At 40.2% G+C, this 21,258-nt stretch overlaps 1 protein-coding gene across 4 annotated transcripts in view; it reads right to left on the bottom strand.

Annotated features, from left to right (window-relative positions):
- Positions 1–472: 472 nt before the first annotated feature.
- appa (amyloid beta (A4) precursor protein a) overlaps positions 473–21,258 on the bottom strand; it is a 169,744-nt gene continuing 148,958 nt past the window's right edge. For 2 of the 4 annotated variants that reach the window (XM_072585730.1, XM_072585732.1), the window contains 5 exons: positions 19,248–19,469; positions 9,021–9,074; positions 8,148–8,242; positions 4,523–4,669; positions 473–1,584 (listed from right to left, as the gene is read on the bottom strand). In XM_072585730.1, the coding sequence (XP_072441831.1) occupies positions 1,483–1,584; positions 4,523–4,669; positions 8,148–8,242; positions 9,021–9,074; positions 19,248–19,469 (620 nt within the window). In that variant the 3' untranslated portion in view covers positions 473–1,482. The remainder of the gene's footprint in view (positions 1,585–4,522; positions 4,670–8,147; positions 8,243–9,020; positions 9,075–19,247; positions 19,470–21,258) is intronic. The other 2 variants (XM_072585731.1, XM_072585734.1) reach the window with 1 other exon arrangement.

The raw sequence follows: 21,258 nt of genomic DNA, 5'->3' as shown, positions 1-21,258 counted from the left end.
TTGAAGCACATGGCAGCAGTGTGTTCCATCTACAAGATTCACTGCAGCTACTCATCAAGGCTCCTTTCACAGATCCTTCGAAACCTGCAAACTATAACATGTGGAAGAACAAGGGCAGTTGATGCACAAGAACATCAATACAGTGAAGTTCTCTCCAAGTCATACATCATTCTGACTTAAAACTTATTGCCACTCATGCATAGTAACTGGGTCAAAATCCTGAAACTGCCTTCTTAAAATCCTTGTGGGGGTACATACACCATTGGATTGCAGTGGCAGATCAAGGTAGGAGTTCTTCATCACATTTTAAGGGCGAGTAATGATGGGCAATAAATGTTGGCCTAACTAGTGAGTTTCACTACAGAAATATATAAGAAATTCTGATGCTATTGCTATTTCCCAAACAAATATGTCTCACTACACACACATTGAAGGTGTTGAAAGAAACAAAACTACGGTATTCAAGCCACAGTTCATTAAGAATCGTGTTAAATTTATTTATGTAATACATTGTAGAAAGCCATTCTTAAAGCTACATCTGTACAACCCATCTTGTCACTGAGAGCACATCTCAGTATATACATCTGTTTCAAGCATGTCCCCATGAAGTTGCTTGCTCAGTCATGGGGGTATGCAGGCCACAGGGACACATCTAATACAGTTACATTCAGAAAAAGAATCAAGGTTTAACATGAATAAAAGATTCGAAGTAAACGACGCTTAAATTGGTACACAAAACACAGGCACAAGAAACCAGACATTTCCTTTATTCTGCAGCTCACAGACACTGTACAGCATCGAAGAAGATTCAGTTTAACAGCAGCTCCCTTGCAAAGAAAAAAAAATGTTCTGTTGTGTTACCTGGAATAATCAACACTAACACTACAATGTTACTGCATAGTAAGCCTGCTTTTTCTCATCTCTCTGCCCATATCCATCCCTCCCTCCCACCCACCTCAAAAAAAATACCAAACCAGCATGGTATCCGCTCACCTGCAAAGCAGTTAAAACTGACCAAGACAGAAGCACCCACATAACCCCTCCCCACCGACTGTAGCACAAATATGTTAAAGCATGTTGCAATTTAAGGAGGACTTCATAATCTGCACAAAATCACAAGATTACAGTACAACCTGCTAACAAACTACATGATAAATAGCAATTGGGTAGAAGACAAATATCATCATGCACTAAGTACAGCGAAATCCTAACAATTCACAAAAAAACATTCATTAATAATCATGTAGTGAAACAGTTAAAATGCTCATCAAGAATACATTTGTGTTTGTTTCTTAATTTTCACTTCTTCCAGTTCAGGCATCTACTTGTGTTACAGCACAGCTGTTCAAAAAAGGCGAGAATGAGCAGAATAATGGTACACGGAGTGTCTTGGGCAAACTGAACACCACACGGTAGAAGCTATCATATGCTGTCCAGCTTGGGAGATTATACTACTTTTTAGAACGGATGCGTGAGGATGTTTTAGTTTTGCATCTGTTCAAAGAATTTGTATGTTGGATTCTCATATCCATTTTGTTGCATCTTTGAGAGGTGGCGTTCCTCTGGAGTTACAGCTGCATCGACCTGTTGGGCAAGAAGCAAGGAAGAATTATACCATTTTGTTGATACTTAAAAATACCATATGATGCAGCACACTCACCGTGAAGGACTGCAGTGTCTGAAAGCCATTTTGGGGCTACAGAGGCAGTGCCTAAATAGTTAGCAACCATAAGAAAGTAAACCCAACCTTTTTTTAAACAAATTGGCTTGCCAACAGCAATTGCAGTAGGTGTTTTAATTGGGATTTTCTACTTCCAAAGGGCATTACTGAAGATAGTTAAAACCTGATACACAAAGTAATGGAAGTCAAGGCCTATATAAAAACACCAAGAATAAAAAGATTTGCATTCATAAAGCACTTTTCAATTCCACAAGATGTGTCATAACCCATGAAGCGCAGTCACTGTTGGAATGTGGCAAACACAAATTTTCACACAATAAATTCCAGAAGCAACAATGTGATGATGAGATCAGCTGTTTTTATTTGTCGATTGAGGGAAAGTATTAGTTACGATACCAGGAAAAACTCCTCTACTCCTTTTCAAAGTAGAGTAATGCATCTTTAACATTCACCTAAGGGGTTAACTATAAGGAGTCATCTGAAAAGCAGCATTTCAGATGCTGTGCTTCCCTTTTAGTATCGCACTGGCAGTATCACTCTGCATTGCACTTACATCTCTGGACCTGGACTAAAACTCTCATCTTCTGACTCAGAGGACAGTATGCTATCCATCAAATCATGATTGATAAAACGATAGATATATAACTGGGAAACTGATGCACCTGCTTGTAATTTAAAAAAAAATTGTTAATAGGATATAGGTGTTGCTGGCATTTATTGCCTGTCCTTCACTGCCCAAGGGTCTGAGCCATATGGAAGACAGACCAGATAAAATGGCAGATTTCCTTTCCGACAGGATATTAGTGAACCAAATAGATTTTTTACCACAATTGACGTTGGTTACATGGTTGCCATTAGATTAGATTAGATAGATTAGATTCCCTACAGTGTGGAAACAGGCCCTTCGACCCAACAAGTCCATACCGATCCTCCGAAGAGTAACCCACCCCATTCTGACTAATGCACCTAGCACTATGGGCAATTTAACATGGCCAATTCACCTGACCTGCACATTTTTGGATTGTGAGAGGAAACCCACGCAAACACGGGGAGATTGTGCAAACTCCACACAGACAGTTGCCCGAGGCTGGAATCGAACTGGGACCCTAGTGCTGTGAGGCAACAGTGCTAACCACTGAGCTACTGTGCCACCCTGATATGCATTTTACTCCAGGTTTTTACTGAATTTAAATTTCATCATCTGCTATGGGTAGGATTTCAACCCAAGCTCTCAGAATATTACCCTGGGCCTGGATTACTAGCCCAGTGACATCACCATCACACCACACTCCAATTTAATATTTAAACAAAAAGGACTGGAACTCTGAATGCAAGTCTTTATGGAGCTTTATTCAAGCTTGCTTTAAGGGAAGGTTTGTGGTGTCCCAATGGTCCACCTAGTAAGAGAATGTCAACATGACCATCTCTTCCCATTTACTTGAGCTCATTGTAATATTAAGCAGTCCTTATGGAGGCATGAAGGCAAAGACAAGGAAGGCTTCGATAAATATGGAAAAATATTTCAGTGCTTAGTAGATTAAATGAGCATAAATTGTGCAAGGCATCGTTCATGGCTTTTCTGGGAATCAACATGAAATGCAAAGAAAGTAATCGAGTTTCTCTTAGAAGCCCCAAATGCAATATAATTATGCTAAAATAATGTCACTGTGGGAACCTGCTGCACTGTTCTGCAATCCATTCTCCATGAGATTTCACTGCACTGCAGTTACCATGAGAAAACCTAGCACTGCTGTTGACGGGGTCAGAGGTCTGAACTCTAATTGATCCATCTCATCTGTATTCATTTATTCATGTTTCCTACACTGTCCCCAACACTGCCTGTTAATAGTATGATAACGTATTGCCTGATATGGCACTTTGCCAAATAGCAAGACTCTATGTTCAAGTCCTGCTCTAAGCACAGATGGTTGATCTCAGTTGGGGTCACAGTAGTTTTGGGAGTTTGGAGGAGGGGTAAGGGGGAAATGGTGATGATGGTTAAGAGAGAAAAACAGAGGGAGGAGGTGGAACTATAACTGGTTTCAGGATTTTAGACATGGGATTGTCAAAACAAAAAGTTGAATGCTAAGCTTTGAAAGAGTTCTTGCAACACATTTCAGTCAGTGCACAGTTGAGAAAGAGGTAATCTGTATGCAGCATTAACCAGTAAGGGGGTGAATGACCTGTCACTATCCTCTAAATGCAATGTAACATGATGAAAGTAGTCACATACAATCAAGATAGATCGTAGCGTGAAGTTAGATAGCTTGCAAATGTACAATTCAGGCTCACACTGGAGGCATGGTGTAAAGAACCAAATGACTTACAGCACACAAAACTATTTTGCAGCAAGAAATCAGGAGGTGCAAACTAAGAAAACCAAAAGATCGACAAAACCAATTGTTCGTTTATTTTCAGGCACAAATATTTAGTTAACTGCTGAGACATATTCATATTGCTTTCACAGTCTGATGTCAAGGCTCATACATAAATGGGCCAAGTGACAGGGAGTGTGCCATCCTGCAACTAATTCCTACACTCACCACCATCAGCGTTATTTGTTACCCGCAGACTTCAGTTACACAATAAAACCCTGGAGGGAATGACAACGCAAGTTATTCAGCTCATCCAAGTAATGAGAATTCACTTGCCAGAAACAATCATTGGCACAACATGAATAATAGTTACTTGGTCCAAACAGCAATAAATCAAAATCTTCAATAAAGCAGGAAAGAACAGTGGTTGAGTGGAAAACTTAAAGACAGCAGCATTGATACCAACATAATAATATACTGATATATACCACTGGTTGGTTGAAATAGTTAGTAAATAATTACCTACCTCAACAACACCATGATGAATAGATGTATACTGCTTCTTCTTCAGCATCACCAGGGTGATGACAATTACTGTTGCTATGACAACACCACCAACCATGAGACCAATGATAGCTCCTTTATTTGATCCAACATCCTCTGGGAAAAACACCTACGAAGTAGAATTACACATAGATATAACCCAAACTCAACAATTCCTACACAACATTCATAAGACAATGCCCTGCATTAGATTTGTCTACTTTAAGAAAGCTTTGTGTTTCAATTTACTGCAGGAATAGAATTTTTAAAAATTTCAGCATATGTCATTTATACATTAAAAATGCAGTCACTTATATTGTTAGCAAAAACAGCTGCTCTTATCTATGCTGCACTAGGTCTCAAACATAGAAAGACATTTAATCTTGAGACCTGTTGTGATATTTCATAAAACCACAAGACTGCAGCTCGTGTTTATTTGTAAAGTGTTATGCATCTGCAGATTCTGAATGTTTAACACACTGCCTAAGAATTCAACTTCTGCACAGACAAGCCGAAGTATATTTTTAAAATGGAAAGGATTCTCATTAACATTCACCATGGCCTCTCTTGAGTATACACCCTACACTGACTCGTTGCTAAATAAGGGTAATCTTCAAAAGGACATACGCAAAAATACACACACTAAACTACAATTATTCCCAATTGTGTCAAAGCAGCGAGAAAAATGGTTCTTAAAATAAAAGACATGTGATCATGCCTATTCTGGATTCACTGCAGAGTGTAATTATCAAAATTAACACGAAGGTACCCATTTCAGACATTTAACTGCATCTGGCTCCTGACAGCTTAAAGTACCTAGTGTTCCAAATTAGGATAGTTTTGGTTGAGCTTTGATCTAGGAAGCAATAACATTGATTGTTTTAGATGTTACAACCTTTTACTTCTTTATAGTTTTTAAAAACAAAGCAGCACTGACACAAAACAGGTAAAAGCATTTTATCTTTGAACTGTCCTGGAACCCCTTCCCTCAAGTAAATGGAGTACAGCTGATCAAGAAGACAGTTCACCATCAGCTTAACAACAAGACTTCTGGCCCATCTAATAATGTCCACACCCAATGAATGAATTAAATAAATTACATCCAAGGTCATTACCAACACTTACATTTATATAGTGCCTTTAACATACTAAAATAGCCAAACATTTTGCAGGAGAATTGGCAGAAAAAAACGGACACCGGATATGTTACAACAGATGATCAAAGGCTTTCTCATAGCGCTTTTTGGAGCATTTAAAAAGAGGATTGACATAGAGTGGGAGGGAGGGAATTCCAAAACTAATGGCCTTGATAGCTGAAAGAACATCTGCCAAAAGGTGGATCAATGAACTTCAGGGATGGTCAAAAGACTAGATTTGGAGTGGGCTGAGAAAGGGAAAGTTAAGGCTGGGGAAGCATTTAAACACAAGAAAATAATAAATGGAGGTATAGCTGAACCAGCTGCCACTGTCAGTCAGTGAGCACAGAAGTGAAGGGACTTGTTATGAGTTAGAGATATGACCAACTCAAAATTCTGTTGTCTCTTAACTTGAGATTTCCAATTCAATGACAGCTAAACTCCCACATTTGACCCTCCATAAACGTTTTGGATGTTTAAGATATCTCAGCATTCTGTAGTTTCCATCTATTTAAATACCTTTCTAATTTTCTAGTCATAAAGCCAAAATAAATTTTGGCTTTCTCACAATTTTAACACCATCAAATTATTGCCTACACCTTCAAAATTCATTTGTAGGTTCTTTTACCTTATCCAAATGGTAGGAATGTCCAAGCTACATTTTTAATTTTTGTCGGTCAATTCTGCATATTCTACCAATCCACAACACACTCAATTAAGTGTTTGCTGACATCAACAATTCATCAGTAACTGCTGACTACATATGTTTACCTCTAATTTTTTTTCATTCTCCACATGCATATTAGCAAGCCAATATTTAGATTTTTCTTTAAAAATCTACTGACACTTTACATTTCCCAATGCATTCTTTTCATTCAAATCTTTTCATTTTTGTGTACATGCTAGCTTATTTTTTTAAAACATGTTTTCGATGTCAGCAGACTGAGCCCACATTTTACTGCACTCTGAATTCAGTGTGTGGGTAACACTGGCAAGACTGCAGTTATTCCCATGCCAAGCTATCCAAGATGATGCTGAACACCTTTTTGAACCACTACAGTTTTCACAGTTAAAAGGTGCTCCAAGAATAGTGTTGGGTGGGAAATTATAAGATACTGACCCTGTGACAAAGGTAGAACAATATTTGCTATTCTGCTAGTGAATAAAATCATAGTTAAACTATGCCACTTTCCTGTTCTTTTCTCTCCATGTCCCAAAATGTATTACTGTCAGTCTGCTTAGCAATTGAGCTGAGGTAGAAAATTCTAGAAATTCTCAACACTGAGTGCAGTTTCTCATCTTAGTCTCTTAGAAGTGCCCAGACAATTCCTTCTGAGTGTGTTGCAATAGGGATTCTGCAGGCTCCCCATGCACTACTTCGAAAGTAGATGGCACAATGACTGTCTAGCCAGCAGAAAACCTGCCCTTATATTGTTAATGTCCTTTTCAATTAAAGCAAACATACTTAATATAACTAATATACGATCCTAATTGCTTGCTGTACTGAATGCTAATTCTGTGTGCATGCAAAGATCCCCCTCAATGCCCCCGAATACCAATGTTTGCTTGTTTTGAACTTTAAAAAAAATTCTTCCTATCCATTCTTCATACCAGGTTGGATAGTTTCACACAACCACACATTAACCCTTCTAGTCAATCACAGCAGTTAGCATTCCTTATTTTCACCCTCCTCATGGCTCACACCGCCTTCTAGCTTTCTATCTCCAGCAAATTTGGATACATTATGCTCAGTTTGTTCATCTAATGGGGAAGAAATGTTAAGCGATGTCTAAATCAGGATGGTGAGAGATTTAGTGCTGCTCCCTTCTCAGTGAAGAACTTCACAGAAAAGGAATTCGCCATTGAAGTTGCCTTGTTAAGTAGTTGCTTTGCAACCTGCACATCGTACATAGAGCAACAGTTTAGGACCCAGTTAAGGACTACCTTTCTCTGATAGGTTTAGGACTTTGGAACTCACTGTTAGACAGCACTGGAGGAAGGATCATTGGTAGAGGTAGATAGATTCTTGACCAATAAGGGAGTCAAAGGTTTTCAGGGCTAGGATGGGATGTTGAGTTGTGGCCATATCAGATCAGTTATAATCTCTTTGAATGGAGGAGCAGACTTGAAGGGCCGAATTACCTGCCCTTGCTCCTAATCTGTACGTTTGTATAAGAGGACAATGTACAATGGCAGTGTACAAATCACAAATGGTGTTGAGCTTTTTGCATGTTTTACAGCTGTCCTCAGCATGGAACATGACACAGATTTGATCACGTTCCTGACCTGATGGTTACAGCACATTTGTGTCAATATGAAACATCATTAACTGACTTAGTTTTGATTTAGCATTTGTCAATTAAAATGGCACAACTAATAACAGGCTCATTTTCCAAATCAGCAGACACAATGTTAAAGTTTCCATATAATTAGGAATACCTTCCAAATAGTTTATGTTACAAAATCACTCACCAGCTTCTGATGATGGACCTCATACCCAGAATCCTGTCGGAATTCCGTCTTTACTTCCGCTATTTCCTCTGTCTTAATGCCAGTGAGTCCAGAGCCTATGTACATACAAAACCATTTAGAACATTTTTAACTTTGCAATGAGAATGTGTACCCACCCAAAGACAATGTCCAAGACCACACTTTGTGCCAAGTTAATTAGTCTCAATTAAGGGAATTGTAGGAATGCTATGGTTGATATTGCATTCCAAGGCAAGGGTGAGAAAAAATATTTGTTAATTTAAATTGTAATCAGGAATCCTAACAAGGGGAAGGGGGAGATAAAATGCAGAGAAAGAGGAAGGACAAACTCACTGTGGGCTCAAATAAGAATTGCATTTGGTGAGATCTTGGGGCAGGGGTATTGTTGCTGCTGGAGTTTAGCAATACCATGCCTTCAGATAAGAAGAAAATAAATGAATGCTCTGGTGTCTCTCTCTGCTGTCATACTCTCCAACCCCCATAAAGCATCAACAAAAATTGCTTTTCTATGCAACAAGCTCTTGTAAAGATGTAGGGTGGGAATGAAGGAGGAACACAGAAAAAGGGGAAGGAAATAAAGGATAAGCAGTGAGGAGGGAGAAAGAGAACAGGAGGGAGAGAGAACAAGAGAAGAAATGGTCAATTTCCTCAACGAAACATTCCTCATATGATCCTCTTCAAAGTCTGCACTGCTCTGTCCAAAAGTTAACCTTGCTCCTTGTGATCTCCCTCATTCGGCACTATATTTGTGCAAATTAAAACAAGGGATGCAATTTAAGAGTAAAAATAAAACAAAAGGTATTAATTTGAACCATATTAAAATCAGCATTCAGCATAAGCCAAGCAAATGGATACCTGGTCGAGTGGTTAGTCCTCTGTCTGGTGCTGGCCGCGCATCAACTGGTTCAACTGGGCATGTACATTGAAAAGTAGAAACAAAAGAGTAAGTAAAAATCAGCAAGTGGTGAGGGAAACAAAATTAGAAGCAACTAAAGGGAGCATAAGCAGCTTGTATAGGCCCCTGCATCAGCCACACAGGATAAGTGCCAGCAATCCAAACAAATACGGTTAGCCTTGATGACACCAGCAATATGGAACATTAACTGTTTCCAATATTGTTCAACAAAACCACCCTTTCCCATGCCCTTATCTCTGCAAAGCCCAAAGGCCAATACAATAATCACAAACTTCAATGAGATTAGAAATCTGCACCCATGTTAAGAACAAAACCATTCTTTCCCCATGCCCTACTTCTGCAAAACTTAATGGGTAGTACAATATTCACACAATTGATTGAGACGAGAAATTTGCACTCGTGTTAAGAACAAAAGAAAATGTCTGTTGGTATTTGTTCCTTTGTTTATAACAGTGAAATTTTATGACTGGAAATGCTACCCAAAAGCAAATATGCCCAGAAATGGGAACTTTGGATTAATACATAAAAGCAAAGGATTAGAAAAAAGAGCCAGTCAGAAGTCCCATTTGACAGACTCTAAAGCTGCTGTAATGGAAGCACGCTGGAATCTGATTACATAGGGACTTTTGAAAGGCAATTGGACATTTAGTTGAATACAATTAATTTTCAGAGTTATGGGGAAAAATGTGGAATAAAGGGCTACACTCAATACTGGCACAGGCATTAAAAAACCTGAATCTGTAATGTAAGATTCTTTGAAAGTTATTTATGAAAGAGAGAAATGGAATAGATTTTGAGAGTCAGGGGATGGGGGTGGCAAAACAATAAATAGAACAGAAGGTAGGGCACAGAAATCTAGGTTGACTTTGACTGCATAGCTAACTAAGGGCAAATTACTTTGCCTTGCTTTATGACATACCAGTTACGCTAAATGAAAAACAGCCTTAACTTTGCTTAACTTTAAAATTAATTTTCAAAGTCACTCTTTGCAGAATTTTGATCTCGCTAAAGTTTCAAACCAGAAAGGGTGAAAGAACTCATCTAATCTTGATATAAGGTCTCAGAAAGCCATCTGAGAAGAGACAGGACATGGTACAGTACCTGTGAGTATGTGCAAACCATCCACATCCTGTAATTAGTACATTAACAAACTAACATACAGCCTTCACTTTTTATTGCACAATGAAAAATACTGTGCTGTCTGAATACCTCAGATCTGGTTAGTAGTTAAGAGGCTGTACTCCATGAAAATGATCTTTTCACAATTTGCTTTCACAACTAAGAAGTTATTTGAAACAGAGCTTGACAAATTCACTTTTAAAACTCATTCTGAGTTGAATTGTGTTTGTTATACAACAGAAATCTGTTATGAATCCAGTTAACAGTATCACCATTTGGTAGGCCTCCCAAGTGATTGTAGGGTATTGGCACGGCATCACACAATCACTTTCCATTAACAAGGCCAGCTGCCAATCCTTTCATACTGCGGGTCTGAATTATTGTTGAACAATCTGTTCGAGTGGGAGTGGGAAGCTGGCTCATCTGGGCAAGTGCAAAACATTCAGATGAGCTGGTACAAGGATTAAAGGGCACTGCATTTGAAATCACTATGAGCAAGGTGAGACAACAACATTCTTGATGATGCTAGCTTAAAAAGTCTGGATGCAAACTCACGAAAAAACGTTCCTTTGTTCTAGGTTGCAACGCTACTCTGCACTAAGTAGATTATAGCTTTCACTAATTGTCGCTGAAAACCTCTTCTACCAAATGACTTCGGCAAAGGCTCAGGAATAGGTCACCTACATTACCACTTTATTTAAGGAAAAGCTATGATTTCAATTGGGGCAGTTCTGCAAAGTTCACTAGGATGATTGCTGGTATGAACAGACTGTCTTACGAGATAATGCTCAGCAGGTTGAAACTCTACAGATTGGTATTCAGAAGAATGAGAGGTGATATCATTGTAACATACAGGATTCTTAAGAGGTTTGACAGTGTAAATGTTGAGGAGATGGTTCCCCTCATGGGAGAGTCCAGGGACAGAGGGAATAACCTCAGAATTAAGGGACATCAATTTAAGACTCAAATGGAGAGGAATTTCTTCTTTCAGATAGTTGAGAGCCTTTGAAACTCTTTGCCGTACAGAGCTGGGGAGGGGGGAATGTCTGTGCATATATTTAAGGCTGGCATAGATACATTCTTGATCAGTTGGGGTATCGAAGGGAAAGGACAGGAGAGTTGATGAGAGAAGCAGCCACGATCCTACTGAAAGGCAAGGCAGACTTACTTCTATTAATCTTTCTTATGGCCTTATTTCAGCATCAAGCATACCCCCAATCAGGAAAACAACCCCTGGTTTACTGCCATAATGCGCTCCAACCCCCAAATGTTTTGAGGTTTTACTGCATCAGTGTGGCACTGTTTTCAATCATCATCAATCAAGTTATCTGTATGAATACATCAATCAGAGGCAGACTGAGGGGCGGTGTATGGACCCAGATCTCGCGGAACCAGGTGATAAAATCAGTTCACAAATGATCAGAGGAGAATTGAACTGAAGTGAATTGAATTGAGTTTATTGTCACGTGTACCAAGGCACAGTGAAAATCTTTGTCTTGCGAGCAATAAAGGCAGAGCACACAGTTAAAATAGCGTAGCTAAGTAAATAACAGGTTAACAGCGGCAAAAACGAAAACACAGGTACAGGCGAATGCTGAGAGTTTGAGAGTCCATTCAGTATTCTCACAACAGTAGGGTAGAAACTGTTTTGAAACTGGCTGGTACAAGTTCAGGCTTCTATATCTTCTCCCCGATGGTAAAGGTTGTGAAAAAGCATTGCCAAGGTGGGATGGATCTTTGAGAATGCTGACGGACTTTCCTTGATAGTGGGGCCTGGTAGATGGATTCTATAGATGGGAGGTTGGCCTTTGTGATTGTCCGGGCGGAGTTCACCACTCTCTGTAACCGTCTCCGATCTTGGATGGTACAGTTGCCATACCAGGTAGTGATAAATCCGGACAGAATGCTCTTGATGGCGCACCTATCAAAGTTGGCAAAGGTATTTGCTGTCATGCCAAATTTCCTCAGCTGTCTGAGGAAGAGGAGACATTGTTAGGCCTTTGTAACCAGTGCATCCACATGAAGAGTCCATGAAAGCTTGTTGTGGATGACTACTCCCAGGAGCTTGACACTCTCCACTCATTCCACCTGTGCTGTTAATGTGTAGGAAAGGCATGGTTAACATCCCACCGAAAGTCAAAAATGAGTTCTTTGGTTTTGCCGGCAGTGAGAGCTAGGTTGTTCAGTGCACCATTTATCCAGGTCTTCCACCTGCCATCTGTAGTCCGTTTCGTCACCATCTGAGATTCAACCGACTATGGTGTGTCATCAGCGAACTTGTAAATGGCATTAGTCTGGATCGTTTGGAGTCATGGGTGTACAGTGAGTACAGTAGGGGGCTGAGTACACACCCCTGAAGGGCTCCAGTGTTGAGTGTTAGTGACGGTGAAATATTGTTCCCAATCTTCACTGATTTTGACCTACGAGTCAAGAAACTGAAGATTCAGTTGCAGAAAGTGAGGCTTAGTCCGAGATTACTAAGTTTAGTAATCAGTCTCAAGGGGATAATAGTGTTGAAGGCTGAACTGTAGTAAATGAGTAGGATTCTTACATAGCTGTTCTTGGTGTCAAGATGTTCTAGGGAGGAGTGAAGGACAAGTGATAGGGACCTCCACCCTATTGGTCTTGACTGCGCTTGCTTCAAGGATTCAGAAGTGAGGGGATAAGGTTCCAGTCATTGTACTGGTTTCCCATTTGATTTTTAAATTTCTTTCCCCACCCTTGTAAAATTTTCTTAGTTGTTTCACTTGGAGGCAGCACATGCAACTGAGCATGCTGGAAATTATGAAAGATGGACTATTAGGCAGACAATTATGAATTTTCAGAATCTCATTATAGTCATTACACTATTAGTAGTGATTAGGTTCAAGTTTTAGGTTGCATTTTATATATTTTTTCCTGTAAGTTCCTTCTCCACCCCCAACTGTGTGTCTTGCTTTCGTTTTGGTTGTTATAGTGAGACATGCAGGTAGATTAGATCTATTCAATTTATTTCAACCAAATGTATCTTGCAAACCAGAGCATCATTTCCATTTAGCTAACAGATAAAAGAGAACTGCGTAATCAATGAGGGAAGGAAAAGCATTATATTCAAGAAAAAAAAAATTGAATTTAGCTTCAATGGGAATATTTCAATTTTTATCTCTCTCTGGGTCAGGAAATATTTCTGCAGGAGATAGGGTTTTAGGCTTTACTGAGGCCTCTTTGCCCTTGACCTGGCTTTGTAGAGGCTTGTACTAGCCAAAGAATACGATACAAAACACATTGAAGCCTCTGTAACGAGTAATTCCTGAAAGCCATTTCACTGTGTACAAGTTGGGAGTCTGATGTGATGGTCAATGCTCCATTTGCTTAGTTAAATGCAGCTCCAACGTAGTACACCTTCCGTCACTGGTGAACCACCACATGGTTGCAGTGTCTAGCAGGATGCACTGCAGCAATTTGCTACAGTTTCTTCAAAGCACTTTCTAAATCCGCAACATACCTTGTTTAAAAAAGACCAGGACAGCAGACATTTTGGAACACCAGAGTCTGTAAATTCTCCACCAAGTCTCTCTGACACCACTGATTTATAAATATAATTGCCATTACATCATTGCCATTGATCACAAATCCTGAACCTCTTCGTTACAGGACTATGGGAAAATCTGCATCACATGGAGTTAGGGGAGGTCGATTTTCATTTTGTAGAAGCTCGAGTGCTTTGAGCACTCCCTTCCTACTAAATCAGAAAGGGTGGGATTGCAACACAAAATCAAGAATACTTATAACATAGGAGCCTATTCAGACCATGCCTCTGCTAGCTCTCTGCAAGAACTCAAATAGTCTTACGCTCCTACCATCTGTACAAAACAAATTTCCCTTCAGATGGGTTACTGAATCCCCTTTTAAAGCCAGGGCTGAATGCTCCCCACCAGGCTCTCAGGCAGTGACTTCCAGATCCTAACCACATGCTGCATAAAAAGTTGTCTCTTTTAGTCACTTGTCTTAAATTGGTATCCCCTGGTTCTTAACCTTTATTCTAGTGGAAGAACTTACTTCTATCAAGAGAAACCTCTTATGATTTTTAAACACATCTTTTAACTCTACTCTCAACATCCCCTTCTTCAAAGAGGGGAAACAGAATCTCCAATCTGTCCATGTAACTGACTATTTTGTAAATCTTCTCTGTACCCTCTCCATAGCCTTCATAAACAATACTCAAATGCTTGGAATAACTAATTGTTCAGACCTGTGCTCTGGAGAAGGATACAGTGAACTAAACTGCCTTAGAATAAAAAGTTAGTGTACCTCTGGATCAGAGGTTTTAGGTGAAAACTCTCACACCATTACTTAAAGCTGAGTATATTGAAACTCAGGTGTATGATAGTTCCACAAACAAGCTATCTTCTAAACGGTGAAGTCATAGTGACTTAAACCTACTAGGTTGTTAGATTCAGGGACTCTGGTATGAATATCGTGCAAATGGTGTTTTTGGATAATGAACGAGTACTATAGAAAAACTTCTGTTTTTTTCTAACTTATGAAGGAGCGTCTTTGGATTAATGGAGCTACATTTGCATTGTATTTGAAACATTTTCAAGTTATAATATAAATAGATGGTTTGGCTTGTTCTATTTTATCCTTTGTTAATAATCTTTTGTTTTATTGTTATAGCAAAATCCGTAGCATTTTACACTTATGTTTCAACAAGAGACCACTTTGTTAAAATTAAACAAATTAAAATATGATTTATCAGATCAGATTTGCATCTGGGATATGATGCATTCATTAATAATATCAGGCAGGATCATAACACTGTCCATTCAACTGGCCTTCTACATTCCCTTGAAATCTATCACTACCCTCCTCACAGTTCAAAATACTTCTATACTTTACATCACCTGCAAATTTTGAAATTGCGCCAACACCATTTAATTTGTTTCAGAGGATCTGGATAAAGCAACATCTGTTGCCCATCCCTGCAGCCTATGTGGGTTAGCACACGCACAAAGCTGTTTGGAGAGGAGTTCCAAGCTTTCCAGCCAGCGACAGTGAGAGAACAATGATATAGTTCTGCATCAGGATAGTGTGGGGCTTGGGAAGCACATGCAGGCACTGACTTTCTTACATGTTTTCTGTCCCTGGTCCTTATAGATGTTAGAGGTTTAGGTTTGAAAGGTGTTGTCCACCATGGTGTTGATTAAAGCAGTCCTAACATGGCTGTGCAATTGTGCAGGAGGACAGGAAAACAGATTTGACGTTGTTAATAGAAAAGATGGTACTTGCTGCAGGTTATAAAGAAAATGTTTATTTTTTTTAAATGAAGTAGAGTCATAGAGATTACAGCACGGAAACAGACCCTTCGGTCCAACTTGTCCGTGCTGACCAGAATCCTAAATTAATCTTGTCCCATTTGCCAGCACTTGGCCTATATTCCTCTAAACCCTTCCTATTCATATACTCATCCAGATGCCTTTTAAATTTTGTAATCATACCAACCCCCTCCACTTCCTCTGGCAGCTCAATCCATACCCGTACCACTGTGCGTGAAAAAGTTGCCTCTGAAGTCCCTTTCAAATCTTTCCCCTATCACCCTAAACCTAGACCCTTTAGTCTGGACCCCTCCTCACACTAGGGAAAAGACCTTGTCTATTTACCTTATCCATTACCCTCATGATTTTATCAAACCCGATAAGATCACCTTTCATCCTCCTACGTTCCGAGGAAAACAGCCCCAACCTGTTCAGCTTCTTCCTATAGCTCAAACGCTCCAACCCTGGCAACATCCTTGCAAATCCTTTTTGAACCCTTTCAAGTTTCACAACATCCTTCCTATAGGAGGGAGACCAGAACTGCACATAATATTCTAAAAGTAGCCTAAACAATGTCCTATACAGCCACAGCATGACCTCCCAACTCTTATACTCAATGCTCTGATCAATAAAGGCGAGTACACAGAACACCGTTTTCACTATTCTATCTACCCAAGACTCAACTTTCAAGAAACTATGAAGCTGCATTCCAATGTCTTTTTGCTTAGCAACACACTTTAGGACTTTACCATTACGTGTATAAGTACTGTCCTGATTTGTCTTTCGAAAATGCAGCACCTCACATTTATCTGAATTAAACTCCATCTGCCACTCCTCAGCCCACTGGCCCATCTGATACCTGTACTGAGGTACCTTCTTAGCTGTGCACGACAGCTCCAATTTTGGTGACATCAACAAACTTACTAACCATACCTTCTTTGTTCACAACCAAATTATTTACATAAATGATGAAAACCAGTGGATCCACTACCGACCCTTGTAGCACACCACTGGTCAGAGGCCTCCAGTCTGAAAACAAACCCTCCACCACCACCCTCTGTCTCTTATCTTTGAGCCAATTCTATATCCTAATGGCTAGTCCTCCCTGTATTCCATGTGATCTAACCTTGCGAACCAGTCTACCATGAGGAACCTTGTTGAATGTCCATATACTGAAGTCCATATGGATCAAATCCACCACTCTGCCCTCATTAATCTTCTTTGCTACTTCTTGAAAAACTCAGTCAAGTTAGTGAGACATGATTTCCTATATACAAAGTCATACAGACTATCCCTAATCAGTCCTTGCCTATCTAAATACATGTAGATCCTGTCCCTCAGGATTCCCTCCAGCAACGTGCCCATCACCTATGTCATCTTAATAAAGCTGCTGCTGTTGTTTAATACTTCAGCCTCCTGGTCCTTCTCAAAACCATAACACAGAATACAAGAAAACTGCTTAGCGATTCACAGGGTAAAGGCAAAAACAATGACTGCAGATGCTGAAAATCAAATACTGGATTAGTGGTGCTGGAAGAGCACAGCAGTTCAGGCAGCATCCAACGAGCAGCGAAATCAACGTTTCGGGCAAAAGAAGGGCTTTTGCCCGAAACGTTGATTTTGCTGATTCACAGGGTAAATCCCATTGACTTGAATTAAAAGCAGAATTATGATCCTCAAAGCAGATCTTGGATGCACTCCAATAAAAATAAGAGAAAAATCAGAAGAGGCCAACGCTGCACAGGCAGCAAGGAAAAAAAAAGGGTGAATAGTGCAGAAAAAGCTTGCTATGTGTTTCCCCTTGAAGGAGCTCTGTAACATGTGTCCTAGTTGGAGGGCAATGTTTGAGCTGGGATAGACTTAAAAAAGAACCAGACAGCCCCAACTCCAAGAATATTTAGTTTGAAGCAGGAAAAAGCAAGGTACTGCTAAATTCTTTGTAGTGTGTTGTGCTTCAGGCCCATCCCATTTTGAATAAATAAAAAGGGAAATGTTGGTGCCGTAAGATTGTATGAGGAAAGTACATTGACTGGAACTCCCACACAGGAAGATTATTATTTTGTTAAAGCTAACCAAAAGGGAGCAAATATCCTTGTCCCTGTGTTCTTTCATATTATAGGAGAGAAATAATCTTCTTAGGAGTCTGGTAGAGCCAGAGAAGATGGGTTCCAAAACTTTTAAATAATTAGTAAAGGTAAAGTTGCCATTGTCGTAGCAAACCATAGGACTGTTCTAGAGAAAGTGAGGACTGCAGATGCTAGAGATCAGAGTTGAGAGTGTGGCACAGCAGGTCAGGCAGCATCTGAGGAGGAGAATTGACGTTTCGGGCATAAGCCGTTCATCAGGAATTGACAGAAACGTCAATTCTCCTGCTCCTTGGATGCTGCCTGACCTGCTGTGCTTTACCAGCACCTCACTCTCGACATAGATCTGTTCTCTCAGACAGAGCTGACTGGTGGTGGTTTAACTTGGACATCACCACACGTCAAGCAAGTGGAAAAGTTGAGAATAAGAGTCCTTCATGGGAACATCAGCCACTGCAGGAATTGAACCAATGATGTTGGTGTCACTCTGCATTGCAATCCAGATGTCCAGCCAACTGAGCTAACAGACCCTAGAAATGCTTCAGAACAATTTTTTCACCAGAGCCACTGGTAACTGTCAGGTTCAGATTCAACAAATGCAACCAGCATCACAGTGATCGATCTCCCATAAATGAATCAATTGAAATGTTTTTGAAACATCTGTCATGTGCAGATAATCCTTTGAATGATGAGGTATTTTTATAATTAGAAGATGCGTATTATAGATTATAAAAGGGCTTTGTGATTTTCCATTAATGGAAAATTTTAGTTTGCTTCTGTCCAGCTTGTAACAGGTAGGCAGGGTGGCTGGCAGAAAATAAATAACTATTCCTCTCCAATATTCAGTGGTTTAATTAAGAAACTAAACTTTTGTTTCCAATGATACCAAACGGAATTTTAAAATTACATTTCAATTACAGGCTCTTTGGTGGCTTACTAGGAGAAAGTGAGGACTGCAGATGCTGGAGATCAGAGCTTAAAAATGTGTTGCTGGAAAAGCGCAGCAGGTCAGGCAGCATCAAAGGAGAAGGAGAATCGACGTTTCGGGCATAAGCCCTTCTTCAGGAATGAGGAGTGTGTGCCAAGCAGGCTAAGATAAAAGGTAGGGAGGAAGAGCAACTCATCTTCCGCCTAGGAACCCTCCAACCACAAAGGATGAATACAGATTTCTCCAGCTTCCTCATTTCCCCTCCCCCCACCTTTTCTCAGTCCCAACCCTCAGACTCAACACCGCCTTCTTGACCTGCAATCTTCTTCCTGACCTCTCCACTCCCACCCCCTCTCCAGCCTATCACCCTCACCTTTACCTCCTTCCACCTATTGCATTCCCAATGCGCACCCCCCCCCCCCCCCCCCAAAGTCCCTCCTCCCTACCTTTTATCTTAGGCTGCTTGGCACACCCTCCTCATTGCTGAAGAAGGGCTTACGCCCGAAACGTCGATTCTCCTTCTCCTTTGATGCTGCCTGACCTGCTGCGCTTTTCCAGCAACACATTTTTAAGCTTTGGTGTCTTACATCAAGACAGTAAAATGGAAAAGCTCAGAAACAGCTGTCCTCACCCTCAACAGGGCTCAATATTAAATAATTCCACATTGGCTGAAATGTTGTTACTGTACTTATTCTGCCCATCTGTTTTCCATCTTTCAAATCTTCCCCATTCCACTGTTACCTTCATTCTCTGTGTTAGCAGGGATGGAGTCGATCTCAAATGGGTGCAGAGGTTGAAAGTCATCGAGATTAAAGTCCCCGTCATCTGGTAGAAGTTCTATTGTTGTTTTCGTCTCAGAGAGAGATGGGACCAATGCATCATTTCCATAGCTAATTCGTGTGTCGCTGACAGAATTTGCCACCAAGTCATCAATGTAGCTCTGCTCCTTTTGCAGCAGTTCATCTGTGTTAATAGAATGTTTGAGTCAAATGTTTTGGAATGGTGCAGAGGTAATGAAAAGTAATATTAGCATTGACATCTGTAACTGAAGTTCCATTCACACAGATTCTAAATACCATGTGTCCAAACATCATCAGTTTGAATGTGGAGGGGAAACTGCAGAGTGCAGCAGTATCTCCTTTCAATTAATTGGAAGATCATTCAATGCAACCTAGTTTCTGAAAGTTTTTCTCCCAATCCTCAGTCTTTAAGTTGTTATAATGCACTTTGACAACAACAGTGTAAACAGGGAATATAATTTTACTGGGAAGTACAAAAGACTTCTATTATGGTTTTGCTCAAAACACTTAACGAATGCTCCACAGAATGTGTGGGAGAGGAGGGAGAAGAGGGAGAGGAGATTATTTAACATGTTAAATTAATAAAAAAAACTCAAAGATTGTTCTTTAGATTGTAAATGGTACTTTTTTTCTGAAATGACAGTTGTAATACATCAGAAATAATATACTGCAGTATCAAAAGGAAATCTAACTCAGTAGAAATTGCAAACAAGCATCTTTTTTACACTCCAGTACTCTGAATTAAAAGCAGATTTTTGCTCCAATATTACTGCCTTAGGTATATAGAGACAACGTTACTTCCCCAGCCAACAATTACTCAGTTTCAGGGAGTTTCAGCCGAGTAGTACTATCGATAGACTATTAATCCAGAGACGCAGGTATTGTACTGGGCACTCAGGTGTGAATTCTGCCATGGCAGATAATAGAATTTAAATTCAATAATAATCTGGAAATAAGAGCCTAATGATGACCATGAAGCCCTTGCCAATTGTCAGGGAAAAACCCATTTAATTCACTAATGTCCTTCGGGGAAGGAAAGATGCCATCATTACCTGGTCTGGCCTACATGTGACTTCAGACCCACAGCAATGTGATTGACTCTTAACTGCACTCTGGGCAATTAAGGATGGGCAATAAATACTTGTCTAGCCAATGATGCCCATATCCAGAATGCTCCCCACAATCCTGGATGAGTGCAACTCAACAACTGTCAAGATGATTGACATCATCTAGAACAAACAGCCCACTTGATTGTCACCACATCCACAAGCATCCACATCCTCCACCGCCGATGCTCAGTATCAGCAGTGTGTACCATCTACAAGATGCAATGCAGAAATTCACCGAACCCATTATCACTTCCATCTAGAAGGACAAGGGCAGCAGATACATGGGAACAACACCTTTTGCAAGCTCCTCTCCATGTCATTCACCATCCTGACTTGGAAGTATGTTCCTTCAATGTCACTGGGTTAAAATCATGGAATTCTCCCCCTAAGGCTATTAGAGGTTAACCTACACTACATGAACTGCAGTGGTTCAAGAGGTAACTCATCACTGACTTCTCAAGGGCATCGAGGGATGAGCAACTCTATCTGTCTCAAGTCTGCATACTGACAGCATATACAATGGCTTGCCAGCCCAGATCCTGCAGAAAATTTTAATTGTTTGGCTGAGGCTTGGCTTTGTTTTGGGGTTTTGCTGTGGGCTAATTGAGAGTCCCTTTGTTTAGGTTATATCCTAAGTGAGGCTATGCAACTGCCTTCATTCAAGTATTGTTTCCCAAGCTCAATTGGATTGGTGGGAGTGTCTGCAACTCATATGCCCCACTTCCCGCATTTTCCAATGATAAAGCCATTTGCCTGTTTGAAGTCCAGTTGGGCTTCAGCTAGTATGGAAAATAAAGAATATGAAAGCATGGGGAGGGTTAAACATGAAGACCACTGGCAATC

Source organism: Chiloscyllium punctatum, chromosome 15 (assembly GCF_047496795.1).
Source record: "Chiloscyllium punctatum isolate Juve2018m chromosome 15, sChiPun1.3, whole genome shotgun sequence".
In the NCBI taxonomy this organism is placed as follows: domain Eukaryota; kingdom Metazoa; phylum Chordata; class Chondrichthyes; order Orectolobiformes; family Hemiscylliidae; genus Chiloscyllium; species Chiloscyllium punctatum.
The sequence above is the reverse complement of the archived record's forward strand: the minus strand, read 5'-3'. Positions and strand labels throughout refer to the sequence as shown.